At 46.8% G+C, this 24,938-nt stretch overlaps 1 protein-coding gene across 2 annotated transcripts in view; it reads right to left on the reverse strand.

Moving 5' to 3' along the window:
* PFAS (phosphoribosylformylglycinamidine synthase) overlaps nt 1–24,938 on the reverse strand; it is a 546,904-nt gene that overhangs the window by 167,020 nt on the left and 354,946 nt on the right. For both annotated transcript variants that reach the window (XM_069244293.1, XM_069244295.1), the window contains 2 exons: nt 15,600–15,683; nt 6,285–6,440 (listed from right to left, as the gene is read on the reverse strand). In XM_069244293.1, the coding sequence (XP_069100394.1) occupies nt 6,285–6,440; nt 15,600–15,683 (240 nt within the window). The remainder of the gene's footprint in view (nt 1–6,284; nt 6,441–15,599; nt 15,684–24,938) is intronic.

Here is a 24,938-nt window from a genome sequence, read left to right on the forward strand (position 1 = left end):
GGCTTTCCATTAAAATACTAATGCCCAAACAGGCCAGAGGAAGAACACATGTTAGAACATGTTGAGGTTGCTTACCTTATTTAATTCCTAGTGCAGAAAGTGGATCATTTGTTTCATGTTTGTTCTCTGATTAAACATTTTCTGGTTACTTGAATAAGAACAACATTTTCCATAGAGATCCCAGTGAGTGTACCTGTAAGTCAGTTGCTCAGGATGCAGACACTCCAGGATCATAAAGTCTGAGAATCAAGGTGCAGTGTACCAGAATGGAACAAAAAAGGTCATCTTGCAAGGAGAGCTTCAGCTGAACTTGCAGATCATCCCAGGCTGAAGTGGCATTGGAAGAAAAGTGTGTATACACAGACCTTTCTGGTGAATCAAAAAGGCATTCCCTCGGAGGCCTGCCCCAATCAGTAATGGAATGAGGACAGTTATGACCAGACTATTTGTTAAGAGGTTATCTGAAGGAATCCCTATCAACAATAGACAGAGTCAACCACATCCAGACAGAGAAACAGGGTGGGGCATATCCAAATATGCAGGCCTCTTTTATGAGTATGTGGGTGTCCAGGTAAATAGTGATCTTCACCAGGACTCCAAACCACATTTCTACAACCAGGTGGCACAGAGTCGCTTATCTGTGTGCTTACAAAGACCATAGTCGTCTTGCAGGCTATATACATCAGTGCACTTCTTGCTAACACAAGAAAATAGCATTATCAACTTTAGTTCTGAGCTACAGATTGTGCACGTCTGATGGACCTTTTTTGTGGTCCATAGCATTTTCCGGATCAGTTATAGCTAGGGAGACCAAATTCTCCTTACAATCGAAGAGAACTTCCGGAAGTAGATACATCTACCAGCTAAGAATACAATCCAGTGTAGGAGGGATGGAAACTGGGAGTGGGGGCCACTTGTTCCAACACAAGAAATTTGGTTGTGGTTGCTACGTGAATTACATTAGCTCGCAAGTCTATGGCATAGAGGCTGTCCTCTTCTTTAAAAGTTTATAAACAGCTGAGGACTAATAACAGCATTTTATTAAAATGTGTTCAGGTTTTGACAGTATAGGGACAGCAGTCTCGAAAATTGAGACTATGCTTTGCTCAGCTTCATAATAAGGGCACTCCCTACCACCAGCTGAAGACCTGTCACCTCCGCTAACAGCTGCAAAATTTATTTCCTGTAGTTGGGAGAAGATGTACACCATGGGGATGTGAAGGAAACAATAGGTTACTGTTGATTGCTGAGATGGAGGAAATGTGAGTGTGAGTCCACTTATCTCAAAGTCCTGAGCTGCCCTTTTAGATTTAAGGGTACTAAATTTCATGTGAGTTAATTCTAGTTCTTAGAGTCTCAAAAGACTTGCTTAGAAGGAAAATCAGCTCTAATGCAAGGAAACATTTTCATCTCTTTGTAAATTTTGCATGGAGAGCTCTCTGGGCCCGACATTATGAGTAAGATATAAACCCCAGAGAATCATTGCCAGTAATAAACAGATTGGGGTGATCCTGTCTTGTATTTAGTCAGGACATCAATGGAGTAGAGTACACACAAGCTGAAGGAGTTTCCAGAATGTTAAAACAGAGAGGAGAGGAAAGGAAGGATTTTTGCCTTAAAAGGTAAGTGGAAGTTCCCATTATCATGCTTTGAATAGCTTAATCAGCCTGCATGACGGTGCACTAAGAAGACTTTAGTCCACATCAAACACCTCAATGAGTCAGTGGTCAAATCTGTCAGTTGGTGATGGAGAAAGATCATCAGACATTTGGAAACAGCATCTGGTCAATCTAGATGGGCTACTTGTTTGTCTGAGTACAAGAGCCACATTATAGTAAATCTATGTAACCCGTGACCTTGGTCTAAAATGCTCAAGAACGAATCCTTTCACACACCTTTGCGCTACTTTCAGTAGTCACCCTGGATGGGGATGCATGACTTTAGGTCCGGTTTGTAGGGCAAGATGGCAAATATACTTTACTTCAGCATGGGGATCACATATTTATTCCTGTGATTGCATGCCAAACGTCTGTAGGATAATAGCCACCAGACTGCTTAAAATACTCCACTAAAGAGAATCTGCAGTTGTGTTCAAGTTAAGTCTGATTGTGTTTGCTTTAAGTCGGAAGTGGTTACCAATGGCTTAAGAGGCTGTCTGTGTGAGGAGGGACCAACACAGTAGGAGGATCTTCTCACTTGGACTATGCAACAACTTATCTAAAGTACAAATTAGTTAAGGACTTTAAAGAAGGCCATTAAGGTGTGTCACAGGTATTCTAGGGCTGTGGTTCTGACAGGATTGAAGGGGAATCCAATTATGCTAGGCTAAGAATACAGTAACCTGTAGCAGGTTAAGGGGTCATCACAGGGTCACTAGTGTGATTCACAAAGGCTTTAGAGCAAAATTATGCAATGGATTGTGTAGGAAGTTGGCTCTGTATGTGCTATTTCAAAGTAAGGAATAGCATGCACAGAGTCCAAGGGTTCCCCTTAGAGGTAAAATAGTGGTAAAAAGAGATAATACTAATGCTCTATTTTGTGGTAGTGTGGTCGAGCAGTAGGCTTATCCAAGGAGTAGTGTTAAGCATTTGTTGTACATACACATAGACAATAAATGAGGTACACACACTCAGAGACAAATCCAGCCAATAGGTTTTGTTATAGAAAAATATCTTTTCTTAGTTTATTTTAAGAACCACAGGTTCAAATTTAACATGTAATATCTTGTTTGAAAGGTATTGCAGGTAAGTACATTAGGAACTTTGAATCATTTCAATTGCATGTATACTTTTCAAGTTATTCCCAAATAGCTATTTAAAAAGTGGACACTTAGTGCAATTTTCACAGTTCCTGGGGGAGGTAAGTTTTTGTTAGTTTTACCAGGTAAGTAAGACACTTACAGGGTTCAGTTCTTGGTCCAAGGTAGCCCACCGTTGGGGGTTCAGAGCAACCCCAAAGTTACCACACCAGCAGCTCAGGGCCGGTCAGGTGCAGAGTTCAAAGTGGTGCCCAAAACGCATAGGCTATAATGGAGAGAAGGGGGTGCCCCGGTTCCGGTCTGCTTGCAGGTAAGTACCCGCGTCTTCGGAGGGCAGACCAGGGGGGTTTTGTAGGGCACCGGGGGGGGACACAAGCCCACACAGAAATTTCACCCTCAGCAGCGCGGGGGCGGCCGGGTGCAGTGTTAGAACAAGCGTCGGGTTCGCAATGGAAGTCAATGAGAGATCAAGGGATCTCTTCAGCGCTGCAGGCAGGCAAGGGGGGGCTTCCTCGGGGAAACCTCCACTTGGGCAAGGGAGAGGGACTCCTGGGGGTCACTTCTGCAGTGAAAGTCCGGTCCTTCAGGTCCTGGGGGCTGCGGGTGCAGGGTCTTTTCCAGGCGTCGGGACTTAGGTTTCAGAGAGTCGCGGTCAGGGGAAGCCTCGGGATTCCCTCTGCAGGCGGCGCTGTGGGGGCTCAGGGGGGACAGGTTTTGGTACTCACAGTCGTAGAGTAGTCCGGGGGTCCTCCCTGAGGTGTTGGTTCTCCACCAGCCGAGTCGGGGTCGCCGGGTGCAGTGTTGCAAGTCTCACGCTTCTTGCGGGGAGATTGCAAGGTCTTTAAAGCTGCTCCTTTGGATAAAGTTGCAGTCTTTTTGGAGCAGGTCCGCTGTCCTCGGGATTTTTTTTTGTCATCGTCGAAGTAGGGCAGTCCTCAGAGGATTCAGAGGTCGCTGGTCCCTTTGGAAGGCGTCGCTGGAGCAGAGTTCTTTGGAAGGCAGGAGACAGGCCGGTGAGTTTCTGGAGCCAAGGCAGTTGTTGTCTTCTGGTCTTCCTCTGCAGGGGTTTTCAGCTAGGCAGTCCTTCTTGTTGTTGTTGCAGGAATCTAATTTTCTAGGGTTCAGGGTAGCCCTTAAATACTAAATTTAAGGGCGTGTTTAGGTCTGGGGGGTTAGTAGCCAATGGCTACGAGCCCTGAGGGTGAGTACACCCTCTTTGTGCCTCCTCCCAAGGGGAGGGGGTCACATCCCTAATCCTATTGGGGGAATCCTCCATCTGCAAGATGGAGGATTTCTAAAAGTTAGAGTCACTTCAGCTCAGGACACCTTAGGGGCTGTCCTGACTGGCCAGTGACTCCTCCTTGTTGCTTTCTTTGTTCCCTCCAGCCTTGCCGCCAAAAGTGGGGGCCGTGGCCGGAGGGGGCGGGCAACTCCACTAAGCTGGAGTGCCCTGCTGGGCTGTGACAAAGGGGTGAGCCTTTGAGGCTCACCGCCAGGTGTTACAGCTCCTGCCTGGGGGAGGTGTTAGCATCTCCACCCAGTGCAGGCTTTGTTACTGGCCTCAGAGTGACAAAGGCACTCTCCCCATGGGGCCAGCAACATGTCCCTAGTGTGGCAGGCTGCTGGAACTAGTCAGCCTACACAGACAGTCGGTTAAGTTTCAGGGGGCACCTCTAAGGTGCCCTCTGGGGTGTATTTTGCAATAAAATGTACACTGGCATCAGTGTGCATTTATTGTGCTGAGAAGTTTGATACCAAACTTCCCAGTTTTCAGTGTAGCCATTATGGTGCTGTGGAGTTCGTGTTTGACAACTCCCAGACCATATACTCTTATGGCTACCCTGCACTTACAATGTCTAAGGTTTTGTTTAGACACTGTAGGGGTACCATGCTCATGCACTGGTACCCTCACCTATGGCATAGTGCACCCTGCCTTAGGGCTGTAAGGCCTGCTAGAGGGGTGACTGACCTATACTTGCATAGGCAGTGAGAGGCTGGCATGGCACCCTGAGGGGAGTGCCATGTCGACTTACTCGTTTTGTTCTCACTAGCACACACAAGCTGGTAAGCAGTGTGTCTGTGCTGAGTGAGAGGTCTCCAGGGTGGCATAAGACATGCTGCAGCCCTTAGAGACCTTCCTTGGCATCAGGGCCCTTGGTACTAGAAGTACCAGTTACAAGGGACTTATCTGGATGCCAGGGTCTGCCAATTGTGGATACAATGGTACATTTTAGGTGAAAGAACACTGGTGCTGGGGCCTGGTTAGCAGGGTCCCAGCACACTTCTCAGTCAAGTCAGCATCAGTATCAGGCAAAAAGTGGGGGGTAACTGCAACAGGGAGCCATTTCTTTACAGATTGTGTGCCAGCAACATTACCCCAGTGAGAGACAGAAACAGGAGTTGCATCAACATGGCAAATACAAGTTACCAAAACATATGTATAATGACCCTAATGCTTTTCTACTGCTCCTGGAACAACTTACTAGTAGTCCTTTCAGGTAACTGCAGAGTATTGAAACTCTTCTGCAATGGCGGCCACTTGCCCTCTTCTTGACTGGTACAGAGAATGTATACAGCTGAATTGGCACCTCAGTTCCAGAAATGAGAGAACTAATTATAGTCAGCACCTCACACATGAATGCACGGTTAGGTAGCATCATCTCAGTCTTAACTCAAGCGATGGGAGAGAGGGCACATTAAAAGTGTTCTTGGTAGCATATTATTCGGCAAATACTGCATGACAAGGCTAACCCCGGGGGCCTAGGTCACAAGGCAAGATGGTTCTGTGGCTTTTAGATTACAACTTGACTCTCAGTGTTCAGAGTACAAGAACAGATAGATTTTCCTTGCCTAATAAAGGCTGTTTGTGTGTCCTTCCAGGAACATGACACATTGCTGGAAGTCTGCAGGACCAAACAAGTATTTCAAACAACTTAAGAATCTGAGCACCCTTGTAGTTAAACTATGTGGTTAATCTCAAAGGAAAATCTCAGGCTCAAACTTTTTTAAGTGACATTAAAAAGAAAGTTCAACACAGAACATAAACACAATGTTGGTCAATATTCACAGCCAGAGAAAAGAGAACTAATGTACATAAGGCATAAGGTGTGCATGATCAGGTGTGTGGCGATGCATACAGTTAAGCCCTTTTTAGTTTTTTTAATTGCTGAAGGAAGTCTAGACCCATGTGTACCAAGGGAGGGCTCCAGGAAAAGGAGTAGGATTCTAGCACAAATAGGGTACAGTCTATCATGATTCTCTGTGAACCCACAAACATGCTAGTAAAGTGCAACTCATCACAAAAAGCATACTTGCCGTAAAGATTAATTGCTGCTTTCACTAAACTGAGTGAAATACTTCTCCACATCTCAACGAAGACTTGAGCCATGCAGTAACAGGAAACTGATGCCGAACAGATCAGAGAAAAGTCTACAATACTGGATTAACCATTACACCTAAAAACTTTCAAAGTTAAAATAATTTATCCACCATACTCAGACAGTCAGTGGACTGTGGACTGCCTTACCTTGTAGCAAGTTTTGAGTGACATTAAAGCAAGCAGCAAGTACTCCTGGATAATCCAGGTCCGGGCAGGTGTCTCCAAGCTGGGAGTAACACTGGGCCAATGCGCTCCCTCCGAGACGATTTTGACTCCGATTAATTGGCACATATAGAAGTATTCCTATAAAGAGATGAAGATTGTGTTACAATCATAATACTAAAGACTGTATTTGTCAGTGACCGGGCACTCCTGATGCCAAGAGTATTAAACCACAGGTTGGACAGCACAGCAGACATATCCCTCTCAATGGGATGCATGACATGACATGCTACCACCCTCTTTTACAGATCACTTACAAATACACCAACCTCCTCTGGAACTCTGCTTCCAGCCTATAACTTCTACATTAGAGTTGTACTCACATGTACTCAACCAAAGTGCACACCATACAGCTACAGACCCAAGAATACATTCATGCCATGATTTAGTTGCAGATATTTCTCAGGCTGTCCACTCTCACTTGATGGCATGGTTGGACTCAATCCTATCAACCAGTAAATAGCATCCCAATTAGTAAACCATTACAATGGCTCCACATCCCCTCCCCTGGAGCTAAGCTCTCCGCCTCTAGCCCCGAATCATGGCTATTCTCACATGTGCCCACCAATGTGAACATTGATCAGCTCTGTACCATACATGCTATGTTTTAGCTACTGAGCTCTTCTGCCCATTTCTCACATTATTTCCATCTGAGACCAGCTCACTTGAGGATGCAGAGTTACACAACCCCTTAACACAGAAAGCAGTGCACCAATCTCAGCTTTGGAGGAGGGAAAAAAATAGGAAAGGCCCATGTCCATGGTAGTTGGTTTTGTGCAAAATAGGCCAGGAAATGATGAACTAGAAGGGGCTGGAAGTCCTTTTCCTCGGGCAATCTCTATGCATATATAGTTACTATATGGAGCAAAAAGCAGGGTAAACAAAAAATTATAGCAGTTGAGGCTTCCAATTCCAACGTAACTCATCTCTGAATCTGATTAATTAGCTGCAAATAACTCCGAAATAAATAAGATAAAACACAAATATAAGATTAAAGAAAAGGGTTGAAAGGCTTAATAAGTACAAGCATGCAATGACTAAACTCAGGAAATCAGAACAACATCATGCTCAACCTGAATTATTTATGAATGTGAAATTTGTAAAGCTGCAAATTAACAATTTGTGCAGTCTCATACCCAGCCATCGTTGTTCGGCACAACTGTTGCAAAGCAGATAACATTGTAGCTGCTATATTTTTTTAAATAAACAATTTTTTTTCTGGCAAGTCTTTCCCACAAATTCTTTTCATACAGAGTGAAGGAACCTTTCATTAATATGTGCCAGATTCTAGAAATGATGCAGTGTAGTTAAATTACGAGCAATATATTAAGCTTATCTACGTAAGTTATGACTCTATCGTCTCTTCGATAGGTCATCTAAAGTTCAATGTCTTCATAAATTGTTATAGATTATACTGTCATTTTCCGACTCGATCTAGGTTAATGGCTATGACCTATTAGTAAGCTACACTCCCCCTACTGGGAATTCTCATACTTAAAAACAAGAATCTATCTGTGAGAAAGGAGTTTGACTCTAAAACGAGGAACAATCTTATAGGGCTGCTCTTTTCAAAGAAAAATCTTATTTTTTATCTCTCACAGTTTTTGATGAGCTGCAAGGGGGTAACAGATGCTGTAATGCGATAACAATGACTCTTTTGCAGATAGTGATTTTCTGAATGGACGATTCTATTTGTAAAAGCGATTTTGATAGGTCAGAAATTAGGTGAAATTGGTCAAACATTTACATGAATATTCTGTAGCTCATCCCCAATGTGTGCGTGATCTGCTAATTAGTCATTTCTTTACTGGAACATTGGAGGAATATGTATATATCTCTACTGCAAAAAAATTTGAAGACCATTAGGAAGATATAATGAAGTGATGTTTCAGGAAACAAAGATGACTATAATATTAAGCTAATAAAGAGGTTATTTGCTGCCCAGCTGCTAAGGGGAAACAGGACAGACTGAGTCCAGGCTTAAAGAAGCTAGTGGCTTAGACGTTCAGCCCTCACTGCCTAACTATAGGATTGTGATAAGGTTTGTTTAGGCACTATTGATAATGTGCTTATAATATGTTAACATTTGAGTAATCTGTCTCCCGATGATATATTCCTGTCTTCATATCGGAACACAATGCTCAGAAAAATCAAGGGTGCATCACCCTAGACTTCTTGAAGAAAATAATCTACATTTAAATGTTCAAGGGATCCTAGTGTCTTTACAAGTTGATATGGTACCAGCTTGTTCTCAATAGTTGACTAAGCTAATACTGATATTGCACTTCAGATTTTCATAACATGCAACATAAGAATTACGAAAGTACAAATGAAGCTCATCTTTTTGGTAATTCTTAAGTGCAGTGGAAACAAATATCACTAGGTGATGACCTTTCCACACAATATTGTTTGTGTGTAGTAAAACCGTATGTCAGTGTAAATGTAATGGTCATTTCAATTGAAAATGTATCTGTAATAACAGCGCGCTACCAAACCATGCATACTCCACACTATGCCACTGTATTCCTCTCTGTGCTCTTCCACTGTATGCTACGCCACGCCATTCTACAACACACCACTCCCATCCACTTCACTCCACTCTATGCCACTCACTTCATGACAAAATGCCACTCAACTTTACGTCATTCTACCCCACACTCCTCCACATCACTACACCCCACTCCACTCAACCCCGCCCCACTTAACTACAATCTACCCCACTTCACTATATCTAAATCCAATCTAGCCCCCTCCACTCTATACCCCACTCCAATCAAACCCCACTCCAATCCCACCCCAATCAACCCCAATCAACTCCACTCCAGGCTACCCCACCCCACTCCATTCCAATCTACCCTACTCAAATCCACCCAATCTACCCCAGCCCTTCTCAATCTACCCCACACTCTTCCCCAGTTTCCCCCAATGTGCCTCACTCCACTTCACCCCAATCTATCCCACTCCACTCCAATCTACTTCACTCTAGCCCACACCAACCCTCACCCACTCCAAGCCACACCAACCTAACCCACCCCACTCCAATCTACACCACCCCAAACTACCCCGACTTCACTCTTCCCCAGTGTACACCATCTACCCCACTCCTCTTCAACCCAATCTACCCCCACTCCACCCCAATCTACCCCACTCCACCCCAATCTACCCCACTCCACCCCCAGTCCACCCCAATCTAACCCCAGTCCACTTCACCCAAATCTACCCCACTACAATCTATTCCATTCCAATCCAATCTACTCCACTCGACTCCATTCCAGTCCAGTCCAGTCTAATCCAATCCATTCCAATCTAACCCAACCCATTCCAATCTAACCCACCACTATCTAACCCAACCCACTCCAAATCACTCAAATCTAACTCACTCCCGTCCACACAACCCCACCCCACTCTACCCCACTCCTTGGTACTCTAATGTACCCCACCCTATCCTACCCCACTCTATCCCTGTCTACCCCACTCCACCTCAATCTACCCTCGCCCAAGCCAATCTACCCCACCAATCAACTCGACTCCAATGTGCCCCATTCCACTCTTCCACAATCTACTCCACATCAATCCACCCCAGTCCACTCTATACCACTCCGTGGTCCATTCTACCCCAATCAACACTACTACACTTCAATCCACCCCAATCCAATCTACTTTACTCTAATCTACCCCATCTACCCAAACCCACTCTAATCTACCCCACACCATTCTACCCCATTTCTCTCCACTGTAGTCTACCGCACACAACTACTATACCCAAACCTACTCCACTCCAATCTACCACAATCTGCTCCACTGCAGTCTATTCCGACTCCAATCTACCACAATTTACCCCACTCTAATCCACTCAGTCTACCACACTCGACCTTGCTCCAGTCAAACCCACTACACCCTAACCCACCCGAATCTGCCCCATTCGAATCCAATCCAATGTACCCCGCCCCACTACTAATCCAATCCAATGTACCCCGCCCCACTACTAATCCAATCCAATGTACCCCGCCCCACTACTAATCCAATCCAATGTACCCCGCCCCACTACTAATCCAATCCAATGTACCCCGCCCCACTACTAATCCAATCCAATCCACCCCGCCCCACTACTAATCCAATCCAATGTACCCCGCGCCCCACTACTAATCCAATCCAATGTACCCCGCCCCACTACTAATCCAATCCAATCCAACCTGCCCCACTACCAATCCAATCCAATCCAACCTGCCCCACTACCAATCCAATCCAATGTACCCCGCCCCACTACTAATCCAATCCACCCCGCCCCACTACTAATCCAATCCAATGTACCCCGCCCCACTACTAATCCAATCCAATGTACCCCGCCCCACTACTAATCCAATCCAATGTACCCCGCCCCACTACTAATCCAATCCAATGTACCCCGCCCCACTACTAATCCAATCCAATGTACCCCGCCCCACTACTAATCCAATCCAATGTACCCGCCCCACTACTAATCCAATCCAATCCACCCCGCCCCACTACTAATCCAATCCACCCCGCCCCACTACTAATCCAATCCAATCTACCCCGCCCCACTACTAATCCAATCCAATGTACCCCGCCCCACTCCCAATCCAATCCAATCTACCCCGCCCCACTCCCAATCCAATCCAATCTACCCCGCCCCACTCCCAATCCAATCCAATCCAATCTACCCCGCCCCACTCCCAATCCGATCAGATCCAATCTAATCTACCCCGCCCACTCCCGATCCGATCCGATCCACCCCGCCCCACTCCCAATCCAATCCGATCCGATCCACCCCGCCCCACTCCCAATCCAATCCGATCCGATCCACCCCGCCCCACTCCCAATCCAATCCGATCCGATCCGATCCACCCCGCCCCACTCCCAATCCAATCCGATCCGATCCAATCCACCCCGCCCCACTCCCAATCCAATCCGATCCGATCCAATCCACCCCGCCCCACTCCCAATCCAATCCGATCCGATCCGATCCAATCCACCCCGCCCCACTCCCAATCCAATCCGATCCGATCCAATCCACCCCGCCCCACTCCCAATCCAATCCGATCCGATCCAATCCACCCCGCCCCACTCCCAATCCAATCCGATCCGATCCAATCCAATCCAATCCACCCCGCCCCACTCCCAATCCCAATCCAATCCGATCCAATCCACCCCGCCCCACTCCCAATCCCAATCCAATCCAATCCAATCCAATCCACCCCGCCCCACTCCCAATCCAATCCAATCCAATCCACCCCGCCCCACTCCCAATCCAATCCAATCCAATCCAATCCAATCCAATCCACCCCGCCCCACTCCCAATCCAATCCACCCCGCCCCACTCCCAATCCAATCCAATCCAATCCAATCCAATCCACCCCGCCCCACTCCCAATCCAATCCAATCCACCCCGCCCCACTCCCAATCCAATCCAATCCACCCCGCCCCACTCCCAATCCAATCCAATCCACCCCGCCCCACTCCCAATCCAATCCGATCCGATCCGATCCAATCCACCCCGCCCCACTCCCAATCCAATCCGATCCGATCCGATCCAATCCACCCCGCCCCACTCCCAATCCAATCCGATCCGATCCAATCCACCCCGCCCCACTCCCAATCCAATCCGATCCGATCCAATCCACCCCGCCCCACTCCCAATCCGATCCGATCCAATCCACCCCGCCCCACTCCCAATCCGATCCGATCCGATCCGATCCAATCCACCCCGCCCCACTCCCAATCCAATCCGATCCAATCCAATCCAATCCACCCCGCCCCACTCCCAATCCAATCCGATCCAATCCAATCCAATCCACCCCGCCCCACTCCCAATCCAATCCGATCCAATCCAATCCAATCCACCCCGCCCCACTCCCAATCCAATCCGATCCAATCCAATCCAATCCACCCCGCCCCACTCCCAATCCAATCCGATCCAATCCAATCCAATCCACCCCGCCCCACTCCCAATCCAATCCGATCCAATCCAATCCAATCCACCCCGCCCCACTCCCAATCCAATCCAATCCACCCCGCCCCACTCCCAATCCAATCCAATCCAATCCACCCCGCCCCACTCCCAATCCAATCCAATCCAATCCAATCCACCCCGCCCCACTCCCAATCCAATCCAATCCAATCCAATCCAATCCAATCCACCCCGCCCCACTCCCAATCCAATCCAATCCAATCCAATCCAATCCAATCCACCCCGCCCCACTCCCAATCCAATCCAATCCAATCCAATCCACCCCGCCCCACTCCCAATCCAATCCAATCCAATCCAATCCAATCCACCCCGCCCCACTCCCAATCCAATCCAATCCAATCCAATCCAATCCAATCCACCCCGCCCCACTCCCAATCCAATCCAATCCAATCCACCCCGCCCCACTCCCAATCCAATCCAATCCAATCCAATCCACCCCGCCCCACTCCAATCCAATCCAATCCACCCCGCCCCACTCCAATCCAATCCACCCCGCCCCACTCCAATCCAATCCAATCCAATCCACCCCGCCCCACTCCAATCCAATCCAATCCACCCCGCCCCACTCCAATCCAATCCAATCCACCCCGCCCCACTCCAATCCAATCCACCCCGCCCCACTCCAATCCAATCCAATCCAATCCAATCCAATCCAACCCAACCCGCCACACTCCCAACCCGCCACACTCCCAACCCGCCACACTCCCAACCCGCCACACTCCCAACCCGCCACACTCCCAACCCGCCACACTCCCAACCCGCCACACTCCCAACCCGCCACACTCCCAACCCGCCACACTCCCAACCCGCCACACTCCCAACCCGCCACACTCCCATCCAATCCAACCCGCCACACTCCCATCCAATCCAACCCGCCACACTCCCATCCAATCCAACCCGCCACACTCCCATCCAATCCAACCCGCCACACTCCCATCCAATCCAACCCGCCACACTCCCATCCAATCCAACCCGCCACACTCCCATCCAATCCAACCCGCCACACTCCCATCCAATCCAACCCGCCACACTCCCATCCAATCCAACCCGCCACACTCCCATCCAATCCAACCCGCCACACTCCCATCCAATCCAACCCGCCACACTCCCATCCAATCCAACCCGCCACACTCCCATCCAATCCAACCCGCCACACTCCCAACCCGCCACACTCCCAATCCAATCCACCCCGCCACACTCCCAACCCGCCACACTCCCAATCCAATCCACCCCGCCACACTCCCAACCCGCCACACTCCCAATCCAATCCACCCCGCCACACTCCCAACCCGCCACACTCCCAATCCAATCCACCCCGCCACACTCCCATCCAATCCACCCCGCCACACTCCCATCCAATCCAACCCGCCACACTCCCATCCAATCCAACCCGCCACACTCCCATCCAATCCAACCCGCCACACTCCCATCCAATCCAACCCGCCACACTCCCATCCAATCCAACCCGCCACACTCCCATCCAATCCAACCCGCCACACTCCCATCCAATCCAACCCGCCACACTCCCATCCAATCCAACCCGCCACACTCCCATCCAATCCAACCCGCCACACTCCCATCCAATCCAACCCGCCACACTCCCATCCAATCCAACCCGCCACACTCCCATCCAATCCAACCCGCCACACTCCCATCCAATCCAACCCGCCACACTCCCATCCAATCCAACCCGCCACACTCCCATCCAATCCAACCCGCCACACTCCCATCCAATCCAACCCGCCACACTCCCATCCAACCCGCCCCACTCCAATCCAACCCGCCCCACTCCAATCCAACCCGCCCCACTCCAATCCAACCCGCCCCACTCCAATCCAACCCGCCCCACTCCAATCCAACCCGCCCCACTCCAACCCGCCCAATTCCAATCCAACCCGCCTCACTCCAATTCAACCCGACTAATGCACTTAATCTACCCCACCCCACTCCAATCTACCCCACCCCACTCGACCCCACTCCAATCTACCCCCACCCCAATCTACCCCCACTCCACTCCAATCTACCCCCACTCCACTCCAATCTACCCCCACTCCACTCCAATCTACCCCCACTCCACTCCAATCTACCCCCACTCCACTCCAATCTACCCCCACTCCACTCCAATCTACCCCCACTCCAATCTACCCCCACTCCACTCCAATCTACCCCCACTCCACTCCAATCCACTGCAATCTACCCCACTCAACCCCAATTCAATGTATCCACTTCAGTCAATCACGCCGATTTACCAACTACCCTACTTCTAACTACCCTACTCCAGCCCACGTCAATCACCCCACTCCAGTCTACCACAATTCAGTTTACCCCACTCCACTGTACCCGTGACTACCATAGTCCACTCTACACAAAACTACCCCACTCCAATCTACCCTACCCTACCTCACTCCACACCACTAACTTTTAGCCATGCTGAACAGCAGCCACACTGGTGTACAAAATGGCTGAAACACATTTCCAAAGCCACTAGCTCTTGCGTATGTGAGACCTATTGCTTTGCCAATGCTTGTTGGTGTTGGATTTTTATTATGTTGTGTTTCTTACTTATTGACTTTTTTGGAATTGTTAAATGCTTTAGACGTGTTCCTATGATTAAGCTTGACTCTCTGTACCCCAGTTACCCATGACAGAGCTAAGGATTTACTTAAAGAAACACAATTGAACCTGATAATGTTTGCGACAAAAAACACATGGTGAGGTCTCAACCACACCATATAATATTCAGTTGTAGGTGACTGAGTCTTAGCTCCAGAGTTATAATAAATTACTTGGCAACAGGAAGGGAAAAGATTAACGCTCATATTGAAATGAAGCGCCCCAGAACTCAAAGGTCGAAATACTGGTGCTTTTCGTGAGCAGTGATTATATCTGGGCTGGAAATGAAGCTGGTGTAGTACTACTTCAATGTATTGCCCACACTATTAAAGTCGCATGAAAATCACAGAAGGATTTTACAGGTGAGAAATAAGGCTAACATGCGCAGCTTTGTCTTCACTAGACTGTACTAATACAAGAACTGCTATTTAGGAATTACTTATTCACACAGATGTGTACATCCTTACAGTGAACAGGTGAGGCATACAAGTGACATCAGAAAATTTGTGAGATTAAGGAAAAGCAGATAATCTCCAAATGTTATGTTCATTTTCAAAATGTATTATGAAAGTGTTGGGAGTAAACTAAATATGAATTTGTGAAATGTTTACAAATTACATACCCACGCCAAACCTTACCTTTCCCTGAAGGATTCTTGAGATCAGGGGTAACAGTAGCAGTGATGTCAGGACAGACAGCGTAGACCGAGATAACAAGTGCTCCTATTGAAAAAAGTTCCGAACAAAATATATAAATATGTGCAGTTATGACCTGGGAGAATAATCCTGGGGCAGATTAGATCTTGGATTGATGCTTGTAGTCTTACCAATGAAAACAATATGTGAAGTATTTAGACATATGGCTTGATGATTCATGTAATGATTTCAGCTTTCATTTCCATACTGAGGACACCACTCACCTCAAAAAAACCTCATACATATTACACCATTGTGACTTAGAATTATGTTTTACTCCCCTCTTGTAAATCCCAAGCAGCCAACTTTCATTTTACTAGGCAGCTCCACTGCACAACACTCAACAAATGTCTTGGTGTCCTGTACCCAACCTCTGCATGACCAACAGAATGAAAATGTCACTTACCCAGTGTACATCTGTTCGTGGCATCAGTCGCTGTAGATTCGCATGTTTTGCAATAGCTCGCCATCTGGTGTTGGGCTGGAGTGTTACAAGTTGTTTTTCTTCGAAGAAGTCTTTCGAGTCACGGGACCGAGTGACTCCTCCTTTTGTGTCCATTGCGCATGGGCGTCGACTCTATCCTCGATTGTTTTTCCCCGCAGAGGGTGAGGTAGGAGTTGTATTGTAGTAATAGTGCCCATGCAATGGAGTGACTAAGTATGTACCTATATAAGGTTGAAATGATATACAGGGAGTGCAGAATTATTAGGCAAGTTGTATTTTTGAGGATTAATTTTATTATTGAACAACAACCATGTTCTCAATGAACCCAAAAAACTCATTAATATCAAAGCTGAATATTTATGGAAGTAGTTTTTAGTTTGTTTTTAGTTTTAGCTATGTTAGGGGGATATCTGTGTGTGCAGGTGACTATTACTGTGCATAATTATTAGGCAACTTAACAAAAAAAAATATATACCCATTTCAATTATTTATTATTACCAGTGAAACCAATATAACATCTCAACATTCACAAATATACATTTCTGACATTCAAAAACAAAACAAAAACAAATCAGTGACCAATATAGCCACCTTTCTTTGCAAGGACACTCAAAAGCCTGCCATCCATGGATTCTGTCAGTGTTTTGATCTGTTCACCATCAACATTGCGTGCAGCAGCAACCACAGCCTCCCAGACACTGTTCAGAGAGGTGTACTGTTTTCCCTCCTTGTAAATCTCACATTTGATGATGGACCACAGGTTCTCAATGGGGTTCAGATCAGGTGAACAAGGAGGCCATGTCATTAGATTTCCTTCTTTTGTACCCTTTCTTGCCAGCCACGCTGTGGAGTACTTGGACGCGTGTGATGGAGCATTGTCCTGCATGAAAATCATGTTTTTCTTGAAGGATGCAGACTTCTTCCTGTACCACTGCTTGAAGAAGGTGTCTTCCAGGAACTGGCAGTAGGACTGGGAGTTGAGCTTGACTCCATCCTCAACCCGAAAAGGCCCCACAAGCTCATCTTTGATGATACCAGCCCAAACCAGTACTCCACCTCCACCTTGCTGGCGTCTGAGTCGGACTGGAGCTCTCTGCCCTTTACCAATCCAGCCACGGGCCCATCCATCTGGCCCATCAAGACTCACTCTCATTTCATCAGTCCATAAAACCTTAGAAAAATCAGTCTTGAGATATTTCTTGGCCCAGTCTTGACGTTTCAGCTTGTGTGTCTTGTTCAGTGGTGGTCGTCTTTCAGCCTTTCTTACCTTTGCCATGTCTCTGAGTATTGCACACCTTGTGCTTTTGGGCACTCCAGTGATGTTGCAGCTCTGAAATATGGCCAAACTGGTGGCAAGTGGCATCGTGGCAGCTGCACGCTTGACTTTTCTCAGTTCATGGGCAGTTATTTTGCGCCTTGGTTTTTCCACACGCTTCTTGCGACCCTGTTGACTATTTTGAATGAAACGCTTGATTGTTCGATGATCACGCTTCAGAAGCTTTGCAATTTTAAGAGTGCTGCATCCCTCTGCATGATATCTCACTATTTTTGACTTTTCTGAGCCTGTCAAGTCCTTCTTTTGACCCATTTTGCCAAAGGAAAGAAAGTTGCCTAATAATTATGCACACCTGATATAGGGTGTTGATGTCATTAGACCACACCCCTTCTCATTACAGAGATGCACATCACCTCATATGCTTAATTGGTAGTAGGCTTTCGAGCCTATACAGCTTGGAGTAATACAACATGCATAAAGAGGATGATGTGGTCAAAATACTCATTTGCCTAATAATTCTGCACTCCCTGTATATACAAATAGTTGAAGGTAACTTCCGAACTGCTACAGGCTCCCGGGGAGGCGGGTGGGCACATGCGAATCTACAGCGACTGATGCCACGAACAGATGTACACTGGGTAAGTGACATTTTCAGTTCGATGGCATCTGTCGCTGTAGATACGCATGTTTTGCATAGACTAGTAAGCAGTTATCTCCCCAAAAGCGGTGGCTCAGCCTGTAGGAGTGGAAGCAGTCTGAAACAATGTTCTTAATACGGCTTGCCCTACTGTGGCTTGTTGTGCGGATAACACGTCTACACAGTAGTGCTTGGTGAATGTGTGAGGCGTAGACCATGTGGCTGCCTTACATATTTCTTGCATTGGGATGTTTCCTAGAAAGGCCATGGTAGCACCTTTCTTTCTGGTTGAGTGTGCCCTTGGTGTAATGGGCAGCTGTCGTTTAGCTTTAAGGTAGCAGATTTGGATGCATTTAACTATCCATCTGGCTATACCTTGTTTTGATATTGGGTTTCCTGCATGAGGTTTTTGGAATGCAATAAATAGTTGTTTAGTCTTTCTGATGTTTTTAGTTCTGTCAATGTAATACATTAATGCTCTTTTGACATCTAATGTATGTAGTGCCCTCTCAGCTACGGAATCTGGCTGTGGGAAGAACACTGGAAGTTCCACTGTTTGATTTAGATGGAACGGTGAAATAACCTTTGGTAAAAATTTAGGATTAGTCCTTAGGACGACCTTATTCTTGTGTAGTTGTATAAAAGGTTCTTGTATTGTAAACGCCTGAATCTCGCTTACTCTTCTTAGGGAAGTAATGGCGATGAGGAATGCAACCTTCCAGGTTAGGAACTGTATTTCGCAGGAGTGCATGGGTTCAAAAGATGGACCCATAAGTCTAGTTAGGACAACATTTAGGTTCCATGAAGGAACAGGTGGTGTTCTTGGTGGAATAATTCTTTTAAGGCCCTCCATGAATGCTTTAATGACTGGTATCCTATATAGGGAAGTTGAATAGGTAGTCTGCAGGTATGCAGATATTGCTGCAAGGTGTATTTTAATGGAAGAGAAAGCTAGGTTAGATTTTTGTAAGTGAAGCAAGTAACCCACTACATCTTTTGGAGTTGCGTGTAATGGTTGGATTTGATTAATATGGCAGTAGCAAACAAACCTCTTCCATTTACTTGCATAGCAGTGCCTGGTGGATGGCCTTCTGGCTTGCTTTATGACTTCCATACACTCTTGTGTAAGTTGTAAGTGTCCGAATTCTAGGATTTCAGGAGCCAGATTGCTAGATTCAGCGATGCTGGATCGGGGTGCCTGATCTGTTGGTTGTGTTGTGTTAACAGATACGGTCAGTTGGGCAGTTTAATGTGTGGTACTACTGATAGGTCTAGCAGCGTTGTGTACCAGGGTTGCCTTGCCCAAGTTGGTGCTATTAATATGAGTTTGAGTTTGTTTTGACTGAGTTTGTTTACCAGATAAGGAAGGAGAGGGAGAGGCGGAAAAGCGTAGGCAAATATCCCTGACCAGTTCATCCATAGGGCATTGCCCTGGGACTGCCTGTGTGGGTATCTGGATGCGAAGTTTTGGCATTTTGCGTTCTCTTTTGTCGCAAACAAGTCTATCTGAGGTGTTCCCCAGAGCTTGAAGTAAGCGTTCAGAGTTTGGGGGTGAATTTCCCATTCGTGGACCTGTTGGTGATCTCGAGAGAGATTGTCTGCGAGTTGATTCTGAATCCCTGGGATAAACTGTGCTATTAGGCGAATTTGGTTGTGAATTGCCCAATGCCATATTCTTTGTGCAAACCGGCTCAACTGCGTTGAGTGTGTCCCCCCTTGCTTGTTTAGATAATACATTGTTGTCATGTTGTCTGTTTTGACGAGAATGTATTTGTGAACTATTATTGGTTGGAAAGCCTTTAGTGCTTGAAAAACTGCTAGCAGTTCTAGGTGATTTATATGCAGTTTTGTTTGATGTACGTTCCATTGTCCTTGTATGCTGTGTTGATCGAGGTGTGCTCCCCACCCTGTCATGGAAGCATCTGTTGTTATTACGTATTGTGGCACCGGGTCTTGGAAAGGCCGCCCTTTGTTTAAATTTATATTGTCCCACCATAGAAGCGAGAGGTAAGTTTGGCGGTCTATTAACACCAGATCTAGAAGGTGACCCTGTGCTTGTGACCATTGTGATGCTAGGCACTGTTGTAAGGGCCTCATGTGCAGTCTTGCGTTCAGGACAATGGCTATGCATGAAGACATCATGCCTAGGAGTTGTAATATCATCTTTGCTTGTATCTTTTGTGTTGGATACATGCGTTGTATGATGTTGTTGAAGTTTTGAATTCTTTGTGGACTTGGAGTGGCTACTCCTTTTGTTGTGTTTATTATGGCACCTAGGTACTGTTGTACTTTGCACAGCAGGATGTTTGATTTTGCGAAGTTGACGGTGAACCCCAGTTTGTAGAGGGTTTGTATGATTTGATTTGTGTGGTGTGAGCACTTTGCTAACGAATGGGTCTTGATTAGCCAGTCGTCTAGATACGGGAATACATGTATTTGCTGCCTTCTGATGTGTGCAGCGACTACTGCTAGACATTTTGTAAAGACTCTTGGTGCTGTTGTTAAACCGAAAGGCAATACTTTGAATTGGTAATGTATTCCTTTGAATACAAACCTTAGGTATTTCCTGTGCGATGGATGTATTGGTGTATGGAAATACGCGTCTTTGAGGTCTAAGGTTGTCATGTAGTCGTGTAGTTTGAGCAATGGTAGCACTTCTTGTAGTGTGACCATGTGAAAGTGGTCTGATTTGATGTATGTGTTTACTATCCTGAGGTCTAGGATTGGTCTTAGCGTCTTGTCCTTCTTTGGTATTAAGAAGTACAGTGAATAAACTCCTGTGTTTATTTGTGTGTTTGGTACTAATTCGATTGCATTCTTTTGCAATAGTGCTTGAACTTCTGTCTGCAGGAGCTCGGAATGATGTTGTGATAAATTTTGTGCTCTTGGTGGTATGTTTGGAGGGAATTGTAGAAATTCTATGCAATAACCATGTTGGATAATTGCTAGAACCCAAGTGTCTGTAGTGATTTCCTGCCATGCTTTGTAATAATGACCTATTCTTCCCCCCACTGGTGTTGTGTGGAGGGGATGAGTGACATGTGAGTCACTGCTTAGTTGCAGGGGTTTTGGGGCTTTGAAATTTTCCCCTATTCCTAGGGAATTGCCCTCCTCTGTATTGGCCCCGAAAGCCTCCCCTGTACTGTCCCTGGTAACTGGACGGTGTTGCCTGTGAGGTGCTGGCTTGTGTGGCCTGACCCCGAAACCCCCCTCTAAAGGGTTTTTTGCGGAAGGTGCCGTAGTTTCCTCTGCTCTGCGGGGAGTAGAGTGCGCCCATTGCTTTAGCAGTGTCCGTGTCCTTTTTAAGATTTTCTATCGCTGTGTCCACTTCTGGACCGAACAGTTCTTTTTCATTGAAAGGCATATTGAGAACTGCCTGCTGTATCTCTGGTTTAAACCCAGACGTTCGTAGCCATGCATGCCTTCTGATGGTCACAGATGTATTAAGTGTCTGCTGCGTCCATGGAGGAGCGTATCTGGTTGTTTGAAATGTTTTGACCTTCCTCAACCACTTGCTTTGCCCTTTTTTGTAGGTCTTTGGGTAGATGTTCAATGAGGTGTTGCATCTCATCCCAATGGGCTCTGTCGTAGCGCGCAAGTAGTGCTTGAGAGTTGGCGATGCGCCACTGGTTTGCAGCCTGTGCTGCGACTCTCTTTCCAGCTGCATCGAACTTGCGGCTTTCCTTATGTGGGGGTGGTGCATCCCCAGATGTGTGGGAGTTGGCCCTTTTCCTAGCTGCTCCTACAACGACGGAATCTGGTGGCAGCTGTGCAGTGATGAAAACAGGGTCTGTAAGGGGCGCCTTATACTTTTTTTCCACTCTTGGTGTGATTGCCCTACTTTTGACCGGCTCCTTAAAAATTTCTTTTGCGTGCCGGAGCATACCAGGGAGCATAGGCAGGCTTTGGTAGGAGCTGTGGGTGAAGGAGAGGGTGTTGAATAAAAAGTCATCCTCGACCTGTTCCGAGTGTAGGCTTACATTGTGAAATTGTGCTGCTCTAGCCACCACTTGAGAATACGCAGTGCTGTCCTCTGGTGGAGATGGCTTCGTAGGGTATGCCTTCGGGCTGTTATCTGACACTGGGGCGTCGTATAAGTCCCATGCGTCCTGATCCTTGTCACCCTGGCTCATGGTGGTGTGAGCTGGGGAATGTGATGGAGTTTGTGCTGGTGAGACGTGAATTACAGGCGGAGGAGAGGGTGGTGGAGTAACCTTTTTCACCACCTTTGTTTGTGGTGTTTGTTCAGTTTGGAACTCCAGTCTTCTTTTTCTTCTAATAGGGGGAAGGGTGCTTATTTTCCCTGTTCCCTCCTGTATGAAGATACGCTTTTGCGTATGGTCTACATCGGTAGATTGCAGCTCTTCCTCGAACTTATGCTTTCGCATTTGGGAGGTTAGTGAATGCTCCTCTGTATAAGAGCCTGAAACTGGGTCGGTTGCAGGTTGTTTTGGCACCGAAACCCTGTCTGCATCTTTTTTCGGCTCCGAGCTGACTTCTCTTTTTCGGGTCCGAAACCTCTCGGCGTCGATCTTCGTCGGTGCCGCTATCTCGGCGTCGAGCCGTGTCTACACCGCTATCTCGGTGTCGATGCTTGTCTCCAGCACTTTCTCGGTCCCGAGAAGGCTGCGTACCGGTGTCTCGACCGGAGTCGGACTGTCTCAGCACTGTTTGGGCCTTTTTCGGTGCCGACGGTCGGTCACCGAATTTATGGGTCGAGCCATGGCCTGGTGGCAGTGGCGTCCCCTGGGCCTTGTCAATCTTCTTATGTGTTGTTTTCGACGTCTTACTCACGGTTCGTAGGTCATCGAATTCCTCGGAGTCCGATTCGTGGATCGAGAAGGTACCTTCCTCTTCTTGTTCCTCGAACTCTTGGTGGGCTGTCGGCGCAGACGCCATTTGAAGTCTTCTGGCTCGACGGTCTCGGAGAGTTTTTCGGGACCGGAACGCACGACAGGCCTCGCAGGTGTCTTCACTGTGCTCAGGTGACAGGCACAGGTTACAGACCAAGTGTTGGTCTGTATAGGGGTATTTGTTGTGACATTTGGGACAGAAACGGAACGGGGTCCGTTCCATCGGCGTTCTGCTGCACGCGGTCGGGCCGACCAGGCCCCGACTGGGGATCGAAAAACTACCCCGAAGGGCACCGGAGCTCTTCGATCTTCGATGCGGTGTTGAATCTAACTACGCCGATCCCGAACGCAACAATACCGACGAAACCTTTCGAATTTAGCTATCTTTCCGTTCCGAAACTCGGAGCGACAGGAACACGTCCGAACCCGATGGCGGAAAAAAAACCAATCGAGGATAGAGTCGACGCCCATGCGCAATGGACACAAAAGGAGGAGTCACTCGGTCCCGTGACTCGAAAGACTTCTTCGAAGAAAAACAACTTGTAACACTCCGGCCCAACACCAGATGGCGAGCTATTGCAAAACATGCGTATCTACAGCGACAGATGCCATCGAACATTCTGTTTTCAAAATTATTTTTTATTAAGGAAGATATCTAGGAAAGCTCTTTTTCCTACAAGGTCCAAAATCCCCATGCAGTAGAGATCTCTCTACTGAACTCTACTTTCAACCTAATGTGGGACCATGCAAAAGGCCTACATTTTGAGGTTGCAGACTAAAGACGAGCCAAAAAGACATAGGCCTAAAATTATCAGCTCCTGCCATCCTTTAGTGGCTCATTATTAGCACCAGAATAAAATAATTGTAAAAACCCCTGCTTACAGGAATCTCTTGGGTTAAGTCACTACAGAACCTCAACATAAGTATTATTACAGACTTCTCTGCTCAGCCATCCTTATCCTCCACATAGTCCTAGGCTTAAAATAAAGGGGACAAGTGGGGTGGGGTAGGGAACCAATAAGCAAAGGCCAAGGTCAGGCTACTACTTACAACTTTTAGAATGACCATACCGTATGGCCTAGGAAGGATACTCGCTGAATAAAGCAATTCACACCCTTCTTTCTTTTCCTGGCCTCCGTAGATCTCTTTCTAAACCAGACTCCACACTAATGCTAAGTGGCTCGTTTAACCTCTTGAGACAATCTGAATTGGGCGGGCAGTATAAAGTGATCCAACACAGAAGGCAGAGTCTTCCACAATTTGCTGTTCTTAAAAAACATAGTGTGATTCATTTCTTGTTCATTCAGACCTCAAGTCACTCCAGGGCCCCATGTATGACCGGTTATTTGCTGTATTTACAGTTAAATATCATCAGAGGAAGGTAACGTCTAATGTGTGTAGCAAAGCGCGAGCTAATGGTTTTCTTACTGAGGTGTGAGGAACTAGCTACAAGTGTGGAGTTCCTAAGATGATATGGTATGATGCTGTTCGACAGACCCTAGTGAGGGGTTAGTGTCTGGCCAAAAGAGAAAGCTGACAGTCTAATTGGTGAGCTCAAAGGATTCAAACTTTCACCACATTAAACGTGATATGAAAAGCATATTAACTCATGCAATGTCATATGGGACTCATTTTAATATTCAAAACAAATTATTTATATAAACTGTAACTTTAAAAGAAACACATAAGGACACAGCCAAGCACCACTGAAGGTAAGAAACTTGGTTGGATAGAATAATCCCTAGAAAACAAAAGTCTCTAAAATAAAAAAAAACATGAGGATCTCAGTACAAGTCAAGGTTTTATAAACAGGAATAAACATATGGCAATACTCTTGCTTCAGAAGTATAGTGGAGCTTTGCCAAATCTGAATGGTTAAGTAGGGCCTGGAGTATTTAAAAGCATTGAGGCTGGGGAGAAGGAAGGAGCATTTGAGAGGACTATGATGGGAGAGAAGAGAGGCATTTGGGAGTTCAACTGGTGAAGAAAATTTCTCTCAGTTATTTAGTGCCCTCCCAAACCATGTAAGGGCATCAAAAGTAGCATCTGCAAGACCCAAGGATGCGGCTCT

The sequence above is a fragment of the Pleurodeles waltl genome, chromosome 7 (assembly GCF_031143425.1).
Source record: "Pleurodeles waltl isolate 20211129_DDA chromosome 7, aPleWal1.hap1.20221129, whole genome shotgun sequence".
In the NCBI taxonomy this organism is placed as follows: Eukaryota; Metazoa; Chordata; class Amphibia; order Caudata; family Salamandridae; genus Pleurodeles; species Pleurodeles waltl.